Source organism: Pelophylax lessonae (assembly GCF_965119305.1).
Source record: "Pelophylax lessonae genome assembly, chromosome: 10".
Lineage (NCBI taxonomy): Eukaryota > Metazoa > Chordata > Amphibia > Anura > Ranidae > Pelophylax > Pelophylax lessonae.
The window spans coordinates 179925040-179941084 of NC_138777.1; the positions used below are offsets into that span (position 1 = coordinate 179925040).

General features: G+C 42.2%; 1 protein-coding gene across 4 annotated transcripts in view; it reads right to left on the reverse strand.

Annotated features, from left to right (window-relative positions):
* LOC309565407 (receptor-interacting serine/threonine-protein kinase 2-like) overlaps positions 1-16045 on the reverse strand; it is a 115752-nt gene that overhangs the window by 38191 nt on the left and 61516 nt on the right. For all 4 annotated transcript variants that reach the window (XM_082270353.1, XM_082270352.1, XM_082270351.1 and 1 more), the window contains exons 4-7: positions 12056-12211; positions 9177-9307; positions 5830-5879; positions 678-848 (exon numbers count right to left, since the gene is read on the reverse strand). In XM_082270353.1, coding sequence (XP_082126479.1) covers positions 678-848; positions 5830-5879; positions 9177-9307; positions 12056-12211 — 508 coding nt within the window. The remainder of the gene's footprint in view (positions 1-677; positions 849-5829; positions 5880-9176; positions 9308-12055; positions 12212-16045) is intronic.

Consider the following 16045-nt stretch of genomic DNA (forward strand, 5'->3'; position numbering starts at 1 on the left):
GCCCCTGCCACTCCTCCTATCCAGTTCACTTGTGTTCTGGTGTCTCTGGGCCCCTGTGTGCTCCCCTGGTTCCCCCCCCCCCCCCACTGTGCTCCCTCCCCTCTCCTGCTGGCTGCTGCAGGGGATGTGTCACAATAGAGAACCAGGAAGGGGTCGGTAAATATGTAATTTACCAGCTCCTTCCTTTTCTGAATGGACAGAGTCATAGTCAGTCACATTGTAAAAAAATAAAATAAAATTATTAAAAATAATACAATTAAAAATAAATGAAAATACCAAAAAATAAAAACTACTGACACCAGTGGGTGAACTTCCAGGATCGCAAAGGTCAGACTTAGGACCGGGCCCTAGCATTCTACCACCGTGGGGAAACCCCAAGATGGCAGGAAGGGGGGCCACTGCAGAACTTGTGAAAGGGCCCGGCAACGAGAGTAAAGGGCCCCAGGATCAGTGGGAAGACCCCCAGGCTTGAAGGGAAGGGCCCCCGGGCAGGGGTCCGGGGGGGCCCATCATGGTTTCTTGCACCGGTTCTAGTTATGCCTCTGAATGAAGGTGGGAATAGATTTAATTATAGTTAGTATTTGACTGGACTTCTACTTTAGAGTAAATTCAAATAAGTTAGTGCACTAACTAATTATCCAGAGTTATTCTGAAAAAAAAAAAGATATCAAACTTACTAGCAGCTGTTGGTCTCATGTTGGGGTCCTGATGCCAGCACAGGTCGATGAACCGACTAAGTTCCATGCGTTGACTTTGTGGGAGATTGCTGGATTTTAAAAGGGCATCGATGCTTGGCTGGGGCCTGTGACCTCTCAGTACCAATGTTTCCCATTTGATAGGGTCGCTGTCTGTCACAAAAGTAAATACACAAACGCATTAAAAGAACCAGGATATGCATTTATGGCTTTTTAACAGTGTATTATTTCTTACATGCAGCACTATGCACTTTAACTCACTCCTGACTAGTAGGATATACTGTAGGTCCTTAGGCTTGCCCTGAAAGTCTTGAAGGGAGGGCATGAGGCCATATGGTCAGGTTCTCCCCCTCCCATAGGGTCTCCCTTCGTGGAAGCCCCACCTAGAACATGGGTGGACCTTGTCTCGGCAGTTCCCCCAAAGAATAGGGCAGTGTAACCTTAAAAAGGTTTACAGCGGTGAGCTTGCATAAGCCTATGTATTGGGGGCAAGAACATCAGATATTGCAGCAAATCGATTTGGGGATCGCCAGGGAGAGCAGTAGGTGTGTCATACAGTTGGGGTTATGCCCAGGGGAACTCCAGGGGGGCCCCAAGGCCAAGGTGGTTCTCGCAAAGAAGAAGATGTAATGGGAGAGCAGTAGCCGGCCACTAAACGATACATAAAAAGGGATATCACAGTGAGCCTGAAGCGGCCTATCAGGAACTGCTAGACAGCCATAAGGAAACCACAGCCACGAAAAGAGAGGAAGGCTTGGCTGGCAAGCTACCAAGTTACCATGGCAATGCGTTTTGCGGTCCTGCCACTTTATGACAGCCGAAAGTCAGTTCCCATTCAGTGTCAGTTAGTGCCAGATTGTCGACTGCACTATCACAGTCCCATTATAAGTTGCTGATAACTATAAAGTATATACCATAGTTTGTAGACTCTATAAATTTTACGCAAACCAATCTATACACACTTATTGGAGTTTATTTTTACCAAAGAAATGTAGCAGAATATATTTTGGACAAAATTTATGAAGAAACACGATTTTTTTACATTTTATTATTGGATATGGTTTATAGCAGAAATTAAAAAATGTTCAGTCTTTTTTTGTTTATATGATAAAAAATAAAAAGCCCAGGGGGGATCAAATAGCACCAGAGGAAAGCTGTATGTGTGTGAAAACAAATTACATAAATTTAGTTTGAATACAGCATTGCACAACCACGCAATTACCAGATAAAGTAGCGCAGTGCTGGATAGCAAAAAAAAATGGCCTGGTAATGAAGGGGGGTAAAACTTTCTGGGGCTGAGATGGGGGAAAAAAGGGGGTACACCCAGTGCCATCTTAAGAGCATTAAAGGGCCCCGGGCAATGCAGTTCACTGGGGCCCTGCCTACACAATTACCCACAAGAATAAAAATGCAAATTATCAATAAGGCGATATTTATTGGTACAGCAGTGCCAGGCTAATGACAGCTTCCAAGTTCGGCGGCTGGGTCCGGTGAACACACACACGGACGGGAGTCAGATTCGACTGTCCTGTGTGTTCCTGTTCCTGTGGAGGCGGACAGGCATTCCTGCAGTTGTGGGCTCTTCCTCCATGGCCCAATTGGCCTGACAGCAGCGCAGGGCCAATAGGCGCTTGCCAACTGCTTAGTTGAGCGGCGGGATGGACACGGGAATCGGGACTAATGCTTGGCTGGGGCTGAGTCGCTTGACAGGTGGGGCCCCCCGGGCAAGTGAGGCCTCCAGGCAACTTCCCAGCGTGCCCGTTTGGTAAGATGGCCCTGGGTACACCCCTAAAGCTTGTTAATGCAAATAAAAATATTCTTTCATTTGTTCTAGGTTGGGAATCTTTTTATATGTTAACTCTGATGTACTCATCTATGTTGAATTACTGTGTTAACTACTTTGCTTACAATAAAAACTTTTTGTAAAAGAAAAAAGTGTTTATGGCTATAAGAATGGAAAATTGTACAACAAAGAGCAAATGTATTCTATGTTGTATGGTAATGCCAGCCAAACATTTCCTGTAACAGAAGCACCTTGCACAACTAGTTCTGCCACATTCTCACCCTGCTCAATAGCACCAACTACAACTGGCTCCATTCCTAAAATGTTTTACTTAACATGAAATATAATAAGAATACAGGACAGCGGTATGGAAGTAAAAGTAAGAGTGAGCTCAGAAAGCATTCCTAGCATCGGAAAAAATTATCTCACATTTATGCACTGGGTTAAGTATATAATCCCTTCTATTATTGTAGTGCAATAAAAAAAAAAAAAAGTTAAATAAAATACTTCTGCTGCAACTTTGAGTACAGTTTACAGCAAGGACATTTTCCCTGGGGATAAATGCTAGCTATTGTAATATACATGTAAATGAATGAAAAGGTGAGAGGGTAGCCTAATCCTACAAAAATTCACATAGCCCTACAAGTGACATTAAACTCTGGTTTACTAAAAATTATATTCATGTATGTATTTTTAAAATGGAGTTCCGGCCTATTTTGCAACTTTAGTGATTCCTGGAGTGCTCGCTATGCTGATCAACAATTGGGCATTTTCAATTTTTTTCGGGGGTCCCTTAATTTATTTTCAGGGCATTTTTGATTGTACTTCCTCCTTCTCCCCCCTGTGTGGCCGCGGCCACTGACATCACTTGCGCCTTTGCATTGCATCCTGGGAGCTGTTTGTCATCACTCCCAGGAGGCTGGAATCAGGAAGAACTCCCAGAACACTCCCTGGAATCAGGAAGAACTCCCAGAACACTCCCTGGAATCAGGAAGAAGGACCCAGCAGATTTCACTGCGGCTTCAGATGCCCACATCCAAGATGGCCGTGCCCAGACAGCATTTTTAAAAGTAAGATTTTGACTAAAATCCAATACTGTACACCTTGTAAGTATGAGAATAGCGGTTCTGTAAAGGGCGATGGATTAGTATTATAGAGGTATTTTTAGTTAAAAAAGGTATTTGAGGCCGGAACTCCACTTTAACTCACAAATGCCCCTTCTATTTCACTCAACCTCTTCCAAATCTCCAAACGGTGTGCCTGGGCACACTATAATCACTTTGTGTGACACAGATTCCCCCTGTTTAAACCCCTGATATTTCACCACAGGCCCCTAACAGGGCTCCTAAAATATTTGTAAAAAAAATATATATATATATTTTTTAAATAATAAAAAATAAAATAATACAAATTAAAATTACTGACACCATGCACTGCTGTGCTGACACCAATCTCTGCCCTACTGACACTGTCCACTGCTTTACTGACACTGTCAGTATATATACACACATGCACATACACACATACAGTATGTGTTTGAGCTTTGAGGTCCACACCCTAATGGAATAGGCTGTGCACACCTATGGTGGCTACATTTGTTTTCCATAGTCTCGCTGTATGTAGGAACGTAGCCACCCTCTCTTGTTTGCTTCTGAGATGGACTGGGACTATGGAGCAGTGCACATGACTGCAACCAACGTGAATTGCTCATTTTAAACAACCGGAAGTGATGGGGGGGGGGGGGGGCAGGAGGAGAGTTTCAGAAACTCACAGAGGGCATTAAGGAGTGTTATTGTTTACAGTATAGGCATGCACCCCCTGTGATGCAGACTCCTCGTGCTTAGACCCCTGATATTTCACCAAAGCCCCCTAATAGGGCATATATTTTTTCTATTTTTTTTTATTATTTTATTTTTTTACAATATTTTTAGGAGCCCTATTAGGGGGCTTTGGTGAAATATCAGGGGACTAAGCAGGTCTAATATATTAATCCGGTGTGTTTAATTTTGGGGTGGCGTATTGCCCTCCTGTGTTGATGGCTATAAGAATGAAAATTGTACAACGAAGAGCAGATGTATTCTATGTTCTATGGTAATGCCAGGCGAACATTTCCAGTAACAGAAGCACCTTGCACAACTAGTTCTGCCACACCCTAATCACCCCCTGTGATGCAGATTCCCCCTGCTTAGACCCCTGATATTTCCCCAAAGTCCCCTAATAGGGCTCCTAAAAATGTTGTAATAAAAAAAAAAAATAATAATAATAAAAAAAAATAAAGAAAAACTACAAACACCATCCACTGCCCTACTGACAGCAATCTCTGCCCTACTGACACTGTCTGCTGCTCTGCGGACACTGTCAGTATATATACATATACACACATGCACACACATATGTGTTTGAGCTTTGGGGTGCACACCCTAATGCAATAGGCTGTGCACACCTATGGTTCAGTGTCACTTTAAGCTGCCCATACACTGCTAGATTTTTTTTGTTTAGCCTCGGTTTAGCCTTGATTTCTTGGTCCATGCCATACAGCACAGATAGATGAATCTGCAGTGCTGGCTATTGTATTGTATTTTTAAATTGTAGGATGTCAGATGGGAAGGTGCTGATAGGGCCACTCATAAACTAATTTCGGATGGTTTATCAGGACCAGCCAAAATCCGCTCGGTGTATGATCAGCTTTAGATCATTACCCATCTTGCCAATTTACAGAGTTGCCAAACTGTAATCCAGGGCCAAAAACTCTGCTGCAGTAATTACATTTCGCCACTAGATCGCCTCCATCTTCCAGGTTGAATGACACTCAGCGGCATCATGGACCCACCCAAGAGGCATCAACATAGTGCCCTGTGATTACCTACCACTGGAAAAGACCTGAACAGTCCCCAATGTGTTACCTAACCAGTCTAAAAACCTTAAAAATGATAGTATAAAAAATATATAAATCATAAATTAACACCTGGGCAGCCCCCAGGGTTGGGGGTCAGGGTGGGTTGTGCCAATAAATGGGCCTGGTGTTCCATTTTATATGCATCTGTTTGTGTATGTGAGATTGTAATCATCACTTTAATTGAAGCTGAACAGCAGGACTTTTTCTGAATTGTCAATTGGTCAATATGGTTAGATTGGAAAAGGTTCAGCCCATGGTGATCAAGCCAATTGGCATGTCTACTGGAGTATGGACAGAATTTTTAAAGGTTAAACAATTCAGCAATGACAGCAGAAAAGCAGTAATAGACATCTTTAAAATTGATAAAAAGATCAATATTAGCAAATGTGATTTGTTGTTGCTAGTAATTGCAGATTAAAATTTTTACATTTAAAATAAAGAAACCAAGTCCTTACCATGGAATGGACATTTTCTGCTCACTAATTCATGCTTAATGATCCCAAAGCTAAAGACAAAAATATATAGATTTAACAACAATCCTGGAAAAGTACAGTATGTAAATCTGGTTGCATTTTCAGAATGTCTTCTTGTTTTTTGTTAAAATTTGTGCATAATTTATCTCTGTCACATGATTTCTGTAGTAGTCTTATTGCTGCCTGCAGGCTTGACTGGGACTATTCTCATAGGCACCAATGGTAAAATTGGGCCCCAACGCTAGTAGACAACAGACTTAGGACCACCAACAGTTGCTACACAGAGACCTTTACTTATTGCCTGTGCTAAGACATACTTTTTAGGGGACATTGCATTATATCCTAGACATTCTCCTAGAGTGCACTGTAGACCAGCTATAGTATTATTATTCACATTCCGGTAATGCTTCTAAGCACAGTTTATTGCTGACTCATGCGTTAATTCCAGTCTAGTGGTACAAAATTATATTCTAAATTACTTTGGCATGGCGATTATACTGTTTAGCAGATTGTTTCTGAACCTACCTTCTGTATGCTCATTGATGCTCAAACCACCATTTACTCCAACTCAAAGTAACAGGGCCACCTTTAGAAATCATGGGGGCCCCTTAAAGCCTACCTGATGGGGCCCCCAGAAGCCCATCCCTGGCCCCACCCACCCCCTGGTAATAATTGCATGTAAAATCCAACAGGCTGGTTGTACCCAAGCTGTACAACAGTCGACTTGGGTACAATCAGCCTGCCCATAGACGGTTTGAATCTTGGCTGGTCCCTGCTGAACCGACTGGGATTCTAACCATCTGTGGCCGGCTTGCATTTCACTGTCCTTCCTTCGGTGATCATCATTGTTTTTTATTATTATTATTATTATACAGGATTTATATAGCGCCAACAGATTAGGCTGCACTTTACAATTTGAAGGCAGACATTACAATTACAATACAATTTGGTACAAATGGAATCAGAGGGCCCTGCTCATTAGAGCTTACAATCTAATCATGATAATCACACAGTGACAGTACAGGTGCTGTGACCCCATGCACCTATACTGTGTGAGTGTGATCATCATCATCATCATGATCACATTTGGCTGCTCCCTGCTATATAATTGAAAATAGGCAATGGTCAAGGCATTGAGAAAGGTGTTTGTATGCTGTCATGTCATGACTGTACCTTTCCTGTGACTTTGGCCAGAGCTGGCGATCCCTCTGTGCAAACTGCCAAACATCAAACATGGGCTCTACTGCCTCTGCCTGCACTCATCACTTCCAGCCATCTGCCCCAAGTCTGCCAGTCTGCCAGCGCTGTTCTTCTGTCTGATTCCCTCAGCACCTACTCACTGAAGGAGTCAGGCAGTGTGCAAGGCAAGCCGAATCACTCTGCCAGGCTAGCAGCAGAGACTTCCATCTCATCAGGGCCTGGACGAGGGGCGGGCAGGCATGGCTGTTGTCCTGGTCACTGTGGTATCATGTAAGGTTCAGGGGCACCACAAAGAGATTGGTGGGAGAGGATTTGTGCTGGGAGGGGGAATTTTAGGGGGCGGCAGGGGGTAACAATTGTTCTAGATGGGAAAATGAGGTGAGGTGTGCTAGGAGTGGTGATTGGGGGGGGGGGGGTTGTGTTCAGATGGGAGAAAAGGATTTGTGCTAGGATGGGGAATTTGTGCCTGAAAAAGTAATATGGTGGGGGGGATTTGAGCTAGGAGGGGAAAAGGGGACATTTTTTTGGGAGGGGGATTTGTGCTAGTAGGGAGGATTGGGGGGCATTTGTACTAGGAGAGGAAATTTGTGCTGGGAGGGGGAGTTTGTTCTTGGAGGGGAAATTTAAGGGATAATGGATTTGTGCTAGGACAGGGAATTTTTTTTGGGGGGGGGGGGGGGGGAAACTGTGCTAGGAACATATGTGGAATTAGAGGATTTGAGCTACGCATGAAGATTAGCACTCAATTTTTTTGGGGGGGGGGGGGATTTTTGCTGACATAATGCTCAGACATCTTGGAGGGGGAGAGTGGCGCTGTTTGGCCCCAGGCTACAGATGACCTTGTCCAGGCACTGCATCTCATCACAGAATAGTGTGTAAAGGTGGCCCTGAAAATGAAAAGAAAAATACCCCTCGATCTAAAGTCTTCCGGCATTCTGGATGAACAGATGGGACCCCTCTCAGCCCAGGATGGCAGGGAATATGATCACTCAGGAGCAATGGCGGGGAACATAATGTACACTGACTGACTGACTGTGTACATTCTACATAAAGTCTGCAGCTGCTAGCCGGACCCCCTGTCCCCATGTCCCGGTGATACCCCCTTATCATCGGCCCTGCATCCCAATACACTGAGTTAATTTACCACTAAACGGTCTTGTGTCTATTTCCTGGTACTAATTCACAGTTGAGTTTACAATATCTAACCTTGTGTTCTCATAAGTGCATGCAGTAACTTTCACTCAACCAGGTGTGCCAGAGGGGCTGAGGGTGTTCTTAGAGTCGGGGTGCAAACAGAGAACCCAATTTACTAAACACCTCCTGCATTGGTAGCGCTGTATTGGTATTCACCTTCACTGGGAGTGAAAGACACATACTTAATGGTTTGGATTGCTTCAAGTGTGACAGTAATATTTGTCAGCAATATCTCTCAAGAAATATGAAGATTTAATCCCACTTTTTACTGTGAGACCTATATGCCATGAAGTCTGACTCCTAAATAATCATAGCAATACGTAGATGTGTATTCCATGTACTTCAATGAAGGAGACAGACAGACTGTCATGCAGTCTTGTCCTATTGTCTATCGATTGAGGTGGAATGTGGATTGTGCCTGTCCCATTGTTAAATGTAAATGAGCCCACATTGTTCTGTCCAGATGGTTAGATAATTAGTTCAAGTTAATTCTGTTTCTGTATACATTTTCATCTGCATATGATAATGTAATCAGGCAACCCCTGACCTATGTGTGATAATATGATCAGGAGGGGGAGGTCCATGCTGTATATAAATTCTGTGTGACTGTTCAATAAAGAGTGATTCCAGTACAAGCTAAGTTGTTGACTAGCTTTGTATGGGGGCGGCTAGGATTTGATATCTATGTTCATCATGACTGCTAGGAAGCCGTATACTGAAGGAAGACCACAAGTACAGTGTGGCTCTGCGGTTTCCGTTACAAGCGATACACCTGCTTTGAGTTATTGACCAGAGACTGTGGCTGAAAGGTCAGCTCTGCTGGTGTAAAATCTCCTAACCACAACAAAATACAGTATGGGCAAATTGGCTAGTAAAATCTATTTACAGCATTGATAATAAATGGGGAAGTTGCACAAAAATAAAAGAAACCTTACCTGTAAATGTCATCTGCTGTTGTTGGTTCATAACCCTCTAGCCTTCGAGGTGACATGTAGACTCTGTGTGCGTTATTTTCATCTGAAGAAATTGAAAGCTTTGGTAAGTCCGGGGCTTGGACATCTGAAAGCTAAAAAAATATATAGATATAATTAATGTATAGAAAAGTTTCCTGGAGTAGGGCTTTAACAAGTTTTTTAAAGCGTAACTAAAGGCAAAACAATGTTTTCGTTTTGGATAAAGTAGAGAGGGGCTAGAACAACTGTCTGTTTTTATTGCTGTCTGTGTCCCCTCCACCCTCTCTATTGTCTGTTTTCTAATGTCATCAAAAGTGAAAGTAAAAGAAAATCCCGAATTTTGGGTTGACGTCAAGAATAAAAAGGAATTAAAAAGGAAATCTTCCAATGGGGACACAAGTTATGGTGACACCCCAGGATTCTCTCACTTTGAAAGGATTTCATCCCACTTCCTGTTTTGGCTATGGGATAGGAAGTGAAGGGAAACCTCCTTAATGGGACACAAATGGAAAGAAAAAAGTACTGATCGGGGGGTTATAACTCTCACTTATTCTGTCCAAAATACCACTCTTTACCACTCTTTTGGAATATATTTTCAGTCCATCAGAAACAATGTGTGATACATATTTTTTATTTGTATTAACATGTACATTTTCAGGGTAAGCTGAGCTTTCAGGCTGTTCCTTACTTACTCCTGTGGCCACATATAAGTTTTGGGGGCTGTGACAGAGGGAACTCACTGCTCATGTACCCTTTGGAGAAGGGCAGCACTCACTCCTGTATTGCTATGGGGTGCTTATCCTAATGGTTTGCAGATGCGGTGGGGTGGATTTCTTAGAGGCAAAAAGACTGTGGAAGTGCAGTTACACTTTTCCCCAGAGCTTAGTGAATGTGGTGAAACTTCAATTTGTAAAGACTATCCAATCAGGTGCAAGGAAAATAAAAAAAACAGCATTTTTGTTTGCACATAATTGGATGATGGAAATCAGCAGAGCTTCACCACTAAGCTCTGGTGAAGATGAGCACAAGCACTTTCAAATTTTATCTGTCTTTAGTAAATCAACCCCTCTTCACTGCCTGTTTTAACCCTAAATGTATCTGAATCAGCGTGCCGTAATCGTGCGCATTGCATGTGGTTATAAGGCGGATGCAACACAAGCCCATGCATCTGATTGGGTCTCATTCATCACCTGGCGACTGCGACAGGGGATTACATTTTTTCTGTGGCTACAAAGCAAAGCCCTGAGTAGCTGTATGTTCTTCAACACCCAGCTTTAATCACCCCTTGGCCACCCACGTGAAGGAGGCAACATACACTATATTTTCAAAAGTATTGGGACGCCTGCCTTTACACGCACACAAACTTTAATGGCATCCCAGTCTTAGTTCATAGGGTTCAATATTGAGTTGACCCACCTTTTGCAGCTATAACAGCTTTAACTCTTCAGGGAAGGCTGTCCACAAGGTTTAGGAGTGTGTCTATGGGAATGTTTGACCATTCTTCCAGAAGCGCATTTGTGAGGTCAGGCATTGATGTAGATAGAAGGCCTGGCTCGCAGTCTCCGCTTGAATTCATCCCAAAAGTGTTCTTTCGGGTTGAGATCAGGACTCTATGCCGGCCAGTCAAGTTCCTCCACCCCAAACCCGCTTATCCATGTCTTTATGATCCTTGCTTTGTGCACTAGTCCAAATCATTTGGTGGAGGGGGGATTATGGTGTGGGGTTGCTTTTCAGTGGTTGGGCTTGGCCCCTTAGTTCCAGTGAAGGGAACTCTTAAAGCGTCAGCATACCAAGACATTTTGGACAATTTCATGCTCCCAACTTTGTGGCAACAATTTGGGGCTGGTCCCTTCCTGTTCCAATATGACTGCGCACCAGTGCACGATACAAGGTCCAAGACATTGATGAGCGAGTTTGGGGTAGAGGAACTTGATTGGCCTGCACAGAATCTTGACCTCAACCCAACAGAACACCTTTGGGATGAATTAGAGTGGAGACTGCGAGCTAGGTTTTCTCATCCACATCAGTGCCTGACTTTACAAATGGGCTTCTGGAAGAATGGTCACACATTCCCATAGACACACTCCTAAACCTTGTGGACAGCCTTCCCAGAAGAGTTGAAGCTGTTCAAGGCTGCAAAGGGTGGGCCAACTCAATATTGAACCCTACGAACTAAGACTGGGATGCCATTAAAGTTCATGTGCTTTTAAAGGCAGAAGTCCCAACACTTTTTAACAATATAGTGTATTTGCCTGAGGGTTACATCAAAGTATATATTTGGCTTTTATATAATTTTCTGGTTGTGTCCAGATGTGGAGATCACTATGGATCACCAAAATTATATCAGCCTGTCTGGTGTTAGGAAGTGGAAATCTTGGGGTGCCCGGGCCAACTTTGTATGGACAGTTTTTGGCTACCCATCAATGATGCTTTAATATTAATAATGAGATGCACCAACTTTAGCACTATTTTTTTTGGTATCACTATGGATCACCAAAATTATATCAGCCTATCTGGTGTTAGGAAGTTGAAATCTTGGGGTGCCCGGGCCAACTTTGTATGGACAGTTTTAGGCTACCCATCAATGATGCCTTAATATTAATATTGAGATGCACCAACTTTAGCACTATTTTGGTAAACAGATAGGGAACGAGAAACAGGACAACCAATTTTAGGCATTTTACTGTTCATATACTATTTACAGTATTTTGCATATAGCTGAAATGAAGGTAAAAACTTAGAGAAAAGTGATTGATGCCTTTATACCATTTTTCCATAGAAATAAAGATTTTAAAACTTCCTCATATCTTTATTACTGGCTATGAATCTTTTAACTGAAATTTATACTCCAACTGTCTTACCTTTACATTGTACTGGTCATCCAAAAGAATATTGCAGGATTTCAGGCGCTGGTGCGCTATAGAAGGGTGAAGCTTGTGTAAGAAATTCATGCCCTCGGCAACATCTCTCAGGATCCTGATACATAGACTCAGTGGAAGCACGGGATATAAATCACGCTGTAACCAGACAAAACAAACAATTTTTTTAAACCCCCAAAAATTTAATTGTATTTATTTTGTGCCTAAGGGTAAAATAAATCTTAATGCCTAAGCACAATTTTGAGACTTTGACAAGTGTTAGTAAAACTGTACATATCATCACCTCTACTTTGTGCATCCAGGTGGATTATACCATGTTTTTTAAGAACACATTTGGTTTTAATTTGGTGGTAAATGGTAATGGATAGCTATTTGTTCATGTACTGCATATTTCATATGTCAAGTCTCTGGACATTGTGCACAGCTTCTGTATTTATTTCCATTTACAATTTCTTTGCACAGGTATACACTTTTGCTTTATAATGGATATATCCTGATTTTTATTTATCAAAGGAAAACTGGCCAAAAATAGTAAAAAAAAAAAAAAAATAATGTTTTAAAAATGTAGTTTTCATATTTCTTGCTACTACCATAACCTTCCACCAAAGAACAACCCAAAATAAATTCTCCTGCTCCTAAGGATCACAGCGATATCACATATATGTATGTTAGCTGTTGCTTGTAACCGTAGTACAGCCCAAAAACAATAGTGCACATTTTGCTTTTTTTTATCTTACCTAAAAAACACTGACACTAACCCAAAAAACACTGACACTGACACTAACCTAAAAAACACTGACACTGACACTAACCTAAAAAACACTGACACTAACCTAAAAAACACTGACACTGACACTAACCTAAAAAACACTGACACTAACCTAAAAAACACTGACACTGACACTAACCTAAAAAACACTGACACTGACACTAACCTAAAAAATACTGACCCTGACCTTGAACCAAACACTAACCCTGGCACTGACCTAGCTCAAAGCTTGATCTAGGTATTTTTAATGTAATTTTACTATTTTTATTATTAATGTTATATATATATATTTTTTTTCTTCTCTGCAAAGAGAGAGAGAGAGATATGATGTATCTCTCTCCTCCATACAAAGGGAGAGAAAACACGTGGGTGGGCTTCAAGGTGACTGATCCTTGTAATAGCCAATCAGAGGCTATCACAGCAATCAGGTGACCCGGAAATCGGGAGTTTGTACTAACGACTGGGAATCGAGGCTCTCGGTGAGTTCCCGGTCTCTGTGTCTCTGTACTGGGAGCATGCCATGGGGCACACAACCAGAACAAAGGGAGATATGCAAATATGGGGCACCATGGAAAAAAAAGAGCAGTCCAGTTGGGTAGCATGCTTGAGTTACGTCAGCATGAAATGGGTTAAGCTTACCAATCCCGTAGATGATGGGACTGCATTCGTTTTCTTTTCATGTTTCTTTCCAATATTTTTTTACCTGGGGATTCTGCCAGTAGCACACGTTCTGTTCTAGGGTGACAACACTTTCTCATACTGTATTAGGGACCATTCACACCAAAACGTGTTGCGGGAAACCCGCATTCTTTGCATATTTCCGGCATTGTGATCAAAATGCACTGCAGTTGCGATTTTCTGTGGGTGTTAATATTAGGGTAATGACACCCCAAACGCAGGCGGTAAATGCAGTGCATTTGCCCACACCAGATCACACAGTGCAGGAGTACCATATGATCCTGTTGCAGTGAGTTTAAAAATGAAATCTATAAATATACCAAGTGTGACAGGGAAGGGGGGATATGGGAAAAAGGCAACAATAGGAAAGGAAGGGGAAATCCCAGCAGCAGCAGTTGGATAGATCGACGCGTTTCGCTCACAAATCCTTAAATGTTTTTAGGCACATTGAAAATCCCCATTTTCTTCGACTGCCTGGTTCGCAGTCTCCACTCTAATTCATCCCAAAGATGTTCTGTCGGGTTGAAGTCAGAACTCTGTGCAGGCCAGTCAAGTTCTTCGACCCCACGTCTTAATGGAACAGGAAGGGGTCTTTCCCAAACTGTTCTCACAAAGTTGAGAGCATAAAATTGTCCAAAATGTCTTGGTATGCTGCCACCTTATGGGTTTCCTCCACTGGAACTAATCCATAATCTCCCCTCCACCAAATTATTTGGACCAGTCCACAAAGAAAGGTCCATAAAGACATGGATGAGCGAGTTTGGGATTGAGGAACTTGACTGGCCTGCACAGAGTCCTGATCTCAACCCGATAGAAAACCTTTGGGATGAATTAAAGCAGAGACTGTGAGCTAGACTTTCTCGTCCAACATCAGTGCCTGACCTCACAAATGCGCTTCTGGAAGAATGGTCAAACATTCCTATATACGCACTCCTAAACCTTGTGGACAGCCTTCCCAAAAGATTTGAAGCTTTTAAGGCTGCAAAGGGTGGGAAAACTCAATATTGAACCCTACGGACTAAGACTGGGATGTCAAGTTCATGCGCGTGTAAAGGCAGGCGTCCCAATACTTTTGACAATATAGTGTACTCTTCAGTGATATCCTCTTACAAGGTCCTTTGATACTATTACCATGCATTTTCCATGATATTCTTTCTTAGCAGAAAGCCCTAACATCAGAGATATGTAGGCTGCTACAGCTGACCCCATTTTAAAAATGCTAATCGTCTGGCTGTCACTGGCTTTAGATGTTTTTAAATACCTGACCTGGAACAACAACACATCAAGGGATGCCAAAACATTCAATCTGTGTTCTTGATCCATACAAATGCCTTAAAAGGTATTGAAGCCATTGGCAGCCAGCCAACTTGCATTTTTAGAGGGAGATATCACCAGTTACAATCTTTGTATTCCACTCACTACATGTTTTCTTTACGGGTATGTTCATATTTTTTTTTTGATAGGTTAGAATCTACATAACAGGGTAGAAAATACACGACAATTCAATGCATGGCAAAAAAAAAACCTGTCAGGGGCAAAATTAGGCAACCACACTGTCCTCTTTGAAGCTCAAGGCTACTGAGCTGGTTGCTAGGACTCTGGCACTGCCTGCAGCATAATAGGAACCAACAACGATGCAATGTTCCCTATCCTTCTGCATCCTAACAACGAATGGCACTGTTCAGCCCAGTCTCCAGCATCCTACTGACCAATGACACACAGCAGCCCAGTGTCATTGGTTGCTGGGACTCTGGCGGCTGGACCACAAAGTCATTAGTTGCTGTGCCAGCACCCTAGCAACCAAAGGGGGTAGGAAGAGCAATAATGGCTGCAGGGAGTGACCATGATAGTGAATTTCGAATATTTCGGGGAGTGGGGGGAACTAGCAGCCATAATCAGCTGCATTGGTCATCAATTACCTAGGCATGCTCCTGGCACCTGCAATGGAGTTATAAATGTATTTATTTATTTTTTCTTATGTGAAAGGGCATTAATAATAATACATTATGATGTACTCAGGTACAGAACTTTACCACTACCTGATGAACAGTGACCTTACTAAACCTGTCAATTTACCCTCATACTCGCTACACCCGAAAAAACATATTTGTCTATAAATAGATGTAATATTGACGTCTGAAGGTTTTGTCATCCCTGATATAAGAAAAGATAGGGTTTTTCCTATGATTAAGGAAATGTTGTATACTTTATATACAGTAGTATTCACATTCTGATGAGGTTAGTAGTAGTTCTTCTTGTGTTTGGTATAGGAGTGGAGGCATGTGTGACGTCATTATATTTGGCTCTCACATATTTGGCAGTTTTACAGTAGCTTGGACTTTTTTGACATTTACAGTTATGTGGGTACTGAGCTCAGCGAATTTCTTCTTCCTTTCAAGCACATCTATGTCCTTAAATAGAAAGGACATACGGGATTTTTTTGTCATACAAAATTAAAACATCAAGAAAATGTATTTTGGTGAACTAAATAACTTTGTTGTTTTTTCCCTCACTTGGTAAGGAAT